The sequence below is a fragment of the Astyanax mexicanus genome, chromosome 1, assembly GCF_023375975.1.
Source record: "Astyanax mexicanus isolate ESR-SI-001 chromosome 1, AstMex3_surface, whole genome shotgun sequence".
In the NCBI taxonomy this organism is placed as follows: domain Eukaryota; kingdom Metazoa; phylum Chordata; class Actinopteri; order Characiformes; family Acestrorhamphidae; genus Astyanax; species Astyanax mexicanus.
In genome coordinates this window covers 33,679,579-33,689,058 of record NC_064408.1, presented here as the reverse complement: position 1 = coordinate 33,689,058, position 9,480 = coordinate 33,679,579, and the positions used below count along the sequence as shown (strand labels likewise).

The window sequence follows — 9,480 nt, the reverse complement described above, 5'->3', positions numbered from 1 at the left end:
TTTATAAACCAGTAAATAAGAGGTAGATCTTTCAAAGATGTCCTGAATTCCATGCAGTTAGAGGAAAGTATTGTGATGATGAAGTAAGCACTGGTCATATTTTATTGGACAGTCATTTTATTAATGGATAAAGATACTTGGTACTGTGATATTTCTATTTCAGCTCAGAAAATGAATATGAAGCTAATTAAATTTGCCATTTTAGCCTTCACTCACATTACCCTCTCCACCTTATGTCAGTTCTTGTGTTCACTGCAGCGTGTGCCTACTCGCCCCTCCCTCACACCCCAATTGTGACATCATAGCAGGGGGCTGGGCAGTGGGGTATTTAAACTTGCCCCATTCAGTTGGCTCAAGACTAAAGAAACAAGAGCAAGGCGAAGAGGACTTCAGAGCACAGGGGGGGCTGGACTTTTGGATACTGACCACTTTGAGTTGGAGCTGCACGGATGTTTTAAAGGAGCTTTTAACTGGAACTCTGGGATTACTCATCGGATGCAGACAGCTGGAGAAGTTTTTGGCTCAGGACCTGAGGAGATATGGCTAATGCAGCTCTGTGGTGCCTCCTGCCTCTTGGTCTGCTGCACCTGGTCAGTTCAGCAGAGATGCTTGCTTCTATTCTGTTGTTTAAGAATGGCACAGGACTTCTGCACTTTGTGTTTTAGTATTTGGAGTTTAGTATCAGTACATCAAAAAGAGTTTTACTAGATTCAGACACATGTCACAGAACCTATTCTATCAGATTTTAAAGCTCTATTAACAAACTTTAAAAAATTATTTTATCTGAGCTACATACCATATTACAGGTTTACAGAATGTTTAATGCAAATTATTGCATTAAACCTCATATTGTTGTAGTTGATAGCTGACAGGTAGTTGGTTTTAATGTTTTGTCTTTTAATGATTTGAGATTTGTAACCATTTATGTTATTTATTAAGATGGTAGTGGTAGTAACTTTTTCTTTTATTCCAAGTCAGCATATGTTTAGCAGAAGAGTAAAAAGTCCTGCTTTTAAGCTAAGTTTCAGCTTAATTTAAAAAATGTTCAATTTAAACTAGGTTTCTAAACTAAAAAAGGTTTATAGACTACTTAAAAAGGTACTATTTCCATTGCTTTTACAATATTTTTTTGCGATTAAATGGCATAGTAAAAAAAAACAATTATTGCATTATGTTAAAGTATATTTATGTTATAACAAAAAAAATCTTACATATTTTTGTAATTTTTAGCTCTTTTTGTGTCTTTTCTAATGCTCTGTCTCCTCATTAGGTGGCGTCCTCAGGTGTGTTTGAGCTGAAGGTTCATGCATTTAGCACAACGCGCCGCTATTGCAGGCGGCCTCGCGACTGCAACATCTTCTTCCGTATCTGCCTGAAACACTCAGAGGATGTCATTTCCGCTGATCCTCCTTGCACCTTTGGCACAGGACAGACAGGCGTGATGAGGGCCGAGCACAGTGCCATCGCCAACAGCGCCGCCATTCGTGTGCCTTTTCACTTCAAGTGGCCGGTATGTTTGAACTAAATGCCTGTTTAAATTTCATATCAGTACTGAGATCTCACAATTAGAACTAAACACAAGTATACATGTTACACAAGTATATAGACATATTCGAGAAATACTTTAGACAAGTATATAGACATATATAGACATAGGACACACAGTGTCACTAATGTGAAGCACCACTCTTGGTGATAATAGCAACCCCCTGTGGAGAATCATCAGCCTGCTAAACTTGAGTGAGTGAGAGAGAAAGAGTTATTTTAAAACCATGTCCATGGGGTGCTTTGCATCTAAAAATAGTCTACATCATCTGGTTTAATTGATTAGCTTTGTAGTCACCATCTATTGACTGAAGAGTGCAGTTTTTATACTATACATATTAGCAAGAATGCATTTGTCTAGCACCAGAACTCAATAGTAACATGAGCTCTAAAGATTTAATTCAGTCCTTTTTTGTAAAGCATTTGTCTCTTTTTTCAGGGAACATTTTCTTTGATCATTGAAGCCTGGAATGCAGAGTCACCCAAGGAGCATCCTGACCACACAGGTAGGCCCCTCAGTTTCTCCACAGTACTTTTTTTACAGCAGAACAGGTGTGATTTCATTCACAATAAAATAATGTTGTTCCCTAAAATAACATTCACTGCTCGAAATACCCTTTTTAGGGCTGTTTTAAGGGTATGTGTATATACATTAACTTCCCTGTTGTTTTTTTTTAGAGAACCAGAATAACTTGATAAGCCGTTTGGCAACACGTCGACGGTTGGCTATTGGTGAAGACTGGTCCCAAGATGTCCATTTTGGTGAACAGAGTGAACTGCGCTACTCCTACCACGTTTTCTGTGACGAGTTTTATTACGGAGATGCCTGCTCAGACTACTGCCGGCCTCGGGATGACACACTGGGCCACTACAACTGCGACGAAAACGGGAACAAAGAGTGTCTGGAAGGCTGGCAGGGAGACTACTGCTCTGACCGTGAGTAAACACCTGCTCTGCTTTAGCCCTGGACAGGGATATGAGTCTTAAAGCTTATTGTAGCTGTAATTAGATCCATCTAATTATCCTCAGCATTGCAAAAACCAAAGAAATATTTTGGAACAAATCACTTCAGTTGATATAGACTTCATGGTGAACATGGTGTTTGTACTCTGTTGTTTACTGTTGACTGTAAACACAGTTATTACTCAAAAATGAACTGCTTAGTTCCACTGTTTTGGCCTGTGGCTGGACCTGTGGGGGCTGATTTGGGCAACTTTTACTGGTATTTTAGAGATCCTATGTCTTTGTGTGTGTGTGTGTGTGTGTGTGTGTGTTTGTCATTGTGAGTGATAGTGTGTGTCAGATGGCCATAAGTCTGCTTAGTCTCTTGGGAGCTTGTGTCTGGTCCTGTCTTTGTGAGTGTGTGTTTGTGTGAGTGAATGAGTGTGCATTTTAATGCAGGATAGTCTGAGAATGAGAAAATGTGTGTGTGTGTGTGGGTGTGTGTATGTGTATTAAAATCTGAGCTGCTGTAAATCTTATCTACCTCACACATCATAGTAGGAATTGAGACTGTGTGTATGCGTTTCATCAATTGTGTGTGTAGAGATGATGGTGTGTGGTACAATTAGTGTGTGTGTGTGTGTGTGTGTGTGTGTGTGTGCAGGAAGCTCGTTGAGTCCTTTTGTTCATCTGAACAATAGAAGCAGAGCATAGAACTCACTGAACACATGCTGGAGACTCGTTTGGCGTGTGTGTGTGTGTGTGTGTGTGCGTGTGTGTGGGATCACAGACACAAAAGCCTGCAGCTCACCAGCTGCCGGTCTCAACACTTAACACTCCCTCTTCATCTGCTCTCATTCACCAGGGGCAGGGTGTGTGTGTGTGTGTGTGTGTGTGTGTGTGTGTGTGTCTATTTGTAAGGAAGTTATTTTTTGTACATTTTTCATGTTCAGTATATTCTACATTTCTATCATCAACGAATACACACACATATTACATATGGACACTTAAACTTTATAATCTATATGTATGCGTATATTGTATATGTAAAAATATATATTTATCTACACATATATTTATATATAATACTTACATTATCACATATACTTATTTTTTCCCATTTTTGTCTTTGTGTGTATTTGTCTTTCACACAGACATAGGGACACTTAAATAAACTGTATAATTTATATATATATATATATATATATATATATATAGCTCTGGAAAAATTAAGAGACCATTTCAGTAGTGGAACAACCCTGATTTTTAATGACAGTTTTCATGCCTCTTGGCATGTTCTCCTCCACCAGTCTTACACACTGCTTTTGGATAACTTTGTGCCACTTCTGGTGCAGAAATTCAAGCAGTTCAGCTTGGTTTGATGGCTTGTGATCATCCATCTTCCTATTGATTACATTCCAGAGGTTTTTAATTTGGTAAAATCAAGGAAAAACCTCATCATTAAGTGGGCTCTTTTTTCCAGAGTTGTATATATGACTTACATTAGCACACATAGATACTTGTCCCCCACTGTGTGATTGTGTGTGTCTCTAACCCCTTTGCTTCCCTCCTTCTGCAGCCATCTGCTCAGCCGACTGCAGCGAGCGTCACGGTTACTGCGAGTCTCCTGGGGAGTGTAAGTGTCGTCTGGGCTGGCAGGGCCCTTCCTGCAGCGAGTGTGTGAGGCACCCGGGCTGTCTGCATGGCACCTGCACGCAGCCGTGGCAGTGTGTGTGTAAGGAAGGCTGGGGGGGACTCTTCTGCAACCAGGACCTGAACTACTGCACCAACCACAAGCCCTGCGCTAATGGGGCCACCTGCACCAACACCGGCCAGGGCAGCTACACCTGCACCTGCAGACCCGGCTACGGAGGCACCAACTGTGAGCTGGAGATAAACGAATGCGACTGCAACCCCTGCAAGAATGGTGGCAGCTGTAACGTGAGTCTATTAATTTACAACTACACGAATTAAAAAACTACAAAACTATTCAATTATTTTATTATTATTTTACACTCAAATTAAAATGAAAAAAAAAAAAGATTAATTTTCAAAATTTGTTTTTGGTAAATAAGTAAATGTTTAATATGCATTAATGTTCCTTAGTATAGTTACATGATTTTAAAGATATTTAACTTTACTTTTGGGTATAATAGTAATCACACCATGTCTGTTTTGTTTGTTGTAGGATTTGGAGAACGACTACTCCTGCACATGTCCTCAGGGTTTCTATGGTAAAAACTGTGAAATAGTGGCCATGACGTGCGCAGATGACCCGTGTTTTAATGGAGGAACATGTGAAGAGCGCTTCACCGGTGGCTACGTGTGCCGCTGCCCTCCGGCCTACACCGGCTCCAACTGCGAGAAGAAACTGGACCGCTGTAGCAACAAACCCTGCGCCAATGGTGAGTGTTCAGAAAAATGTCTGTACTAGTCTGTACTGGCACAAAAATCCTACTAGGGATGTGCATTTACAAGGTGTCAAAAGTATTTAGGTAAAAGTATAGAAGTAACTGTAGAAGTACCAATTGAAGCTTTTGGCTTAAGTAAAAGTGTAAAGGTACGGGTATAAAAGTGTAAAAGTAATGTAAGGGGGGGAAATGCCATTAATATATACTTCACAACACCCCCCTCCTTCCCATAACACATTTTTCTAAAAGCCATAATGAGTCTAACGTTATATTAAAATGTTGATGTTGAAAATTTTGGGGATGCACTAAGCTCCCTGTTTCAGATGCATATAGTTAGTATATTACTCTATTAGTTATTAGTCCAAATAATGCAAATAAAATAATATTAGATGGTCTGCTTTATACTGTGCTATATGGTGTGATTAAAACTGCTGTAGGCTAAATAGACAGATATGCTTAGTGTCAATGCATTGGTTTTAATGACATGACAAAAACTATGTATTCATAAAGGTTGTCTTCTTAAATGGTCTGTATGGAACAGGCATGGACGAAAAAAAGATTAGGTTCTCAGGTTAGGTTATGTAACATTTGGGGACTTTTAACTTTAACATTAGGGAGTTTAATTTCAAGGTGATTAATAATTTCTTTGCAGACTGTTCCTTTAGGGCTTGAAGGGATGTAGTGAACCCAGAATGCAGCATCATCTTAGTTTTTTTTTTATTATTGTAAACTGCTCTACTAGTCCCACCTAGTGGTAAAAAGGTGTAAATGCATAACTCCGCTGTTTTAACTGATGTTTTCTTCTCTTTACTTTCTGCAGGTGGTGAGTGTGTGGATGTGGGCTCCTCCGCCCTGTGCCGGTGTCGTCCCGGTTTTTCCGGCCCGTTCTGTGAAATGAACGTGGATGACTGCTTGCATTCACCTTGCCAGAACTCAGGCACCTGTGTGGATGGAGTTAATGATTACACTTGTTCCTGCACGCTGGGCTTTACTGGCAAAAACTGCAGTGTGAGGGCCCATGCTTGCCTCACACACCCCTGCCTGCATGGTGGAACCTGCTACACACACTTCTCCGGTCCTGTGTGTCAGTGTGTGCCAGGGTTTATGGGGCCTAGCTGTGAGTTTCCTGTCCTGGAGCGCACTGCGTCTGCTTCAGCCGCTGCTGCTGCTGCTGCTGCAGCTGCAGCCCGAAGTCCCAAGAGCTCATCCCCGTCCACTGTGGCCGCATCATGTGTGCTGGGAGTGCTAGCTGTGTGTTTGGGGGTGTGTGTGGGTCTGGTGGTGCTGAGGCGCAGGAGGCAGAGGCTCAGGAGGCGGCAGCTTTGCGATTCCGTCTTCAATGACCTGGAGACGGTCAACAACCTGGACAGGCAGCAGCAGTATCCCTATGAACGAGACTTCCTGACCAGGGCGGTCAGCCAGGCAAAGCCCAGCAACACTGAAGCCAGACTCAGCTGCCCTCTAGCCCCAGCACACACACTTCCAGCAGGAAGGGACTTCCTGTGGAGTGCAGGAGGGGTGGGGCTAAGATAAAGCACAAACATACACTCAAACTCACAAACACATACACACTCATCCAGTTTGAGAAAAATAGATACACAAAAAAGACATAATCAGTATACAAATAAAGCAGGGGGTAGTTTTATTCAAAGCAGGATTGTTGGTGTCAGAAGAGGTGAAGTTTTGAAGTTGACTAGTTAATAAGCAAACAAAAAGAGGATTGTAGCCACTCAGGTGTTAGCATGATGCAAACTGCATGCCAAAATCATCACACACTTACCTCAAATCATCTCCAACAGACTTGCTTATGTGGCGTATGTGTGACAAGTATTTAAATAAAAAATGGCTACAAAAGTCTGTTAGCTAAGCTAAAAGATATATCAGCAGTCATGTCACCACTTGTATGGATATCAGTGTTACACAGAAACAACAATAACCTTCATTATATTGTAGGTACACTAAATGTAATCAATTAGCCAAAATGAGCTTTGTGTCTGAAGAAGTTAGCTTATTCAGTTTTTTTTTTACCAAAGCTATGAGGCTAATGTAGCTAATAAACAATGAAAAGAGGTTTTCATTCCAAACTGAACAAATTACTCATAATACATTCACCGCAAACTATGTGAAGATATTCAGGAATCACTAATCACTAAAGTTTCTCATCTACACAGATAACCTAAGACCAAAGTCAGTCTTTAGTTTTGCCTCAAGTCTGTCCAGCTAAACAAATCCTGCTTTGTGCAAAACACCTCCCGCTTGGTGAAATATGCTCTAAAACACACACATACATGCATATATATACACCTACAGCCAAGAACGGACCAAGGGTTAAAAAATGTGAAATTAGCACTTCTTTTTTCCTCTCCTCGTTTCCATTTTATTACAGTGGCTGAAAGAATGAATGATGGAATGAATGGGTGAATGAATGAATTAATAAAGTGAAGATGAATAAATACAGATAAGAAAGTGCGAGAAGGAGGACTTGTTGAGTATTTTAAGTGCCCTGTCCCAACAGAGGGCTTTTAAAGGGCATGAAGGATCTTTTCCATCAGTGCTGATGGAGGGATGGAGTTTAGACTCCAAAAACCAAAAAAAAAAAAAAGAAGGTAGCGTACACATCCACATATATATACACACATAATAGTCTAAAACTACTGAAGAGAACATAAATGAAAAGTTCCTAAAAAAAAAGCCTTTAAGCCAAGCGGGAGATCAGGTCATGTTCTAGAGAACTAACATCAGGTTTTTATCTATTATATTTTGTATCTTGATAAAAAGGAGATGAATGCCATTTTTGTTGTAATTCTAAAGTTTCCTTTTGCGATGAATGTTCTTTGCTCTTTTTACCTCATTGTACCTAATGTTCACAAAGCAAAACTGTTCAGTTAGCTCAATAATTCAAGCTAACATTTCTAGAAATAACTCAATATAAAAATTGCGGGTTGGTGAAGAGATCTGCTTTTATACAGCTGTACCAATAATTTTGGGCAGATACAGTAACTCATAATTATTAACTTTTTTTATTCCGATACCAAAAAACATAACCTGTAACTTTATAGTTTCTGGAAGACCTACACTGTTAGCCTCTATTTTAAGTTATCCAGCTAACTACGTTCCTGCTTTGTGATCTTTAGCTGATATTAAACCAGGAATGTTTTTAAGTCTGCATTTACACCGACATTGAATTGTAACTAAAAAACAATTCCAAAAACCACTGGCATTTACTTAAGACTCATTTTATCCTTTCTGTAAGGATGTTTGCTGTACTTGTATGATCTAAAAAATCTACAACAATGGAATATTAAGTTTGTATTTTCATTGTTGTTGTTAAAGTCAGAAATATATTTATAATATTTTCCTAAGACATAATGGGGATATTGTTACCCCAACATTGTATTGCTATGTAGCAGTGAGCTTCTTCTCTTCTTTTAAGGAAGGGAATTGATGATTTGTGAAACTTTTTTGACTCTGTTAATTAAGCATCCTGAATATGTTTCTGACTCGTATGTTGATTTCTGTGGCCATTTCACCTCCATGTATTTAAACCTGAGTTTATGCCTAAGTTCTTATTTTGCGTTTTTGTACTTTTGCTTTCAATCATTGTGTAAAAAAATTTATGTTAATTTATTTTGTACGTGTGTTTGTTTGTCATGTCAATGAAAGAAAAAATAAATAGTATGATGAAAATTGGAAACTGTCTTTCAGAGGATGAAAATTCAAAATTCACTTAATAGATAACATGTTACCTCAGATTAATATGATGGAATATATTGAACATAATTTAATTGTGCAAATTTTGTTGGAAGCTTTGAACTGCGACCATTTATGTAAACTTTTATTTTGCATTCCAGTGTGGTTTTGCTATTTTTTTATTGAAATGTCCAAAGATGACAAAAAAAGTTAGATTATTGATACAGGATGTGTATAAAAGTATTGTGACATATGCAGACAAAATGCAGACGCATTTTAAAATTCTCTGTCAAAGACTTTTATTTATTTCTTTCTGAATGAATTGCCCTATTTCAGTAATATTCTAATTTATATTATGGCAAGAACTACTCAGCTAAGTAAAGAAAAAAAAATTAAGAAATGAAGGTCAGTCAATCTGAAAAAATTCAAGATCATTGAAAGTATCTTCAAGTGCAGAACTTAATGATGAAACTGGCTCTCATCAGAACCCCCCAGAAAAGGAATACAAAAAGTTCTCTCTATTGCACAGGATAAGTTCATCAGAGTTAACAACCTCAGAAACTTTTGAGATCAGATGTTGAATCAGATTGGTAGTGGTGGGTAACATTCCTTATGTTCGGCTTTACTGCTTTGATGTAAGTTTATTGTTAACACTGTTAACCATAGAATTTTCTAATTTTAGTGAGCTATGGTTTATTAAAGGCTGAACGATTCACTTTTTAAAATTAACACCAAATCCAACGTTAAAATGCCAGCTGGGAATTCTGAAAGCTGGGAGAATTAGGACCCAGAGAAAAGCGCGCGACTTTCTAATTATCAGTCAAGCGTCAGGGCGCGCGCTTCCCTTGGCTTACTGCGTCTCCGCGCGCGCCTTCTCTCTCTCTCTCTCTCT

The 9,480-nt window shown here is 39.1% G+C and overlaps 1 protein-coding gene across 1 annotated transcript; it reads left to right on the top strand.

The window, feature by feature from the left end:
• The first annotated feature begins 345 nt into the window (after positions 1–345).
• dlb (deltaB) lies at positions 346–7,503 on the top strand. The gene is made up of 7 exons (XM_007257466.4): positions 346–590; positions 1,271–1,510; positions 1,985–2,051; positions 2,224–2,481; positions 4,067–4,428; positions 4,676–4,892; positions 5,719–7,503. The coding sequence occupies exons 1-7, from the start codon at positions 540–542 to the stop codon at positions 6,429–6,431; spliced, it is 1,908 nt and encodes a 635-aa protein (XP_007257528.3). The 5' UTR covers positions 346–539; the 3' UTR covers positions 6,432–7,503.
• Positions 7,504–9,480: the final 1,977 nt, after the last annotated feature.

Bases quoted from the DNA above. Each gene is read 5' to 3' on its own strand.
- dlb (XM_007257466.4), top strand. From the start codon at position 540: ATGGCTAATGCAGCTCTGTGGTGCCTCCTGCCTCTTGGTCTGCTGCAC. The intron at 591-1,270 runs GTCAGTTCAGCA...TCTCCTCATTAG, and splicing joins CTCTTGGTCTGCTGCACCTG to GTGGCGTCCTCAGGTGTGTT. The intron at 4,893-5,718 runs GTGAGTGTTCAG...TACTTTCTGCAG, and splicing joins CAACAAACCCTGCGCCAATG to GTGGTGAGTGTGTGGATGTG.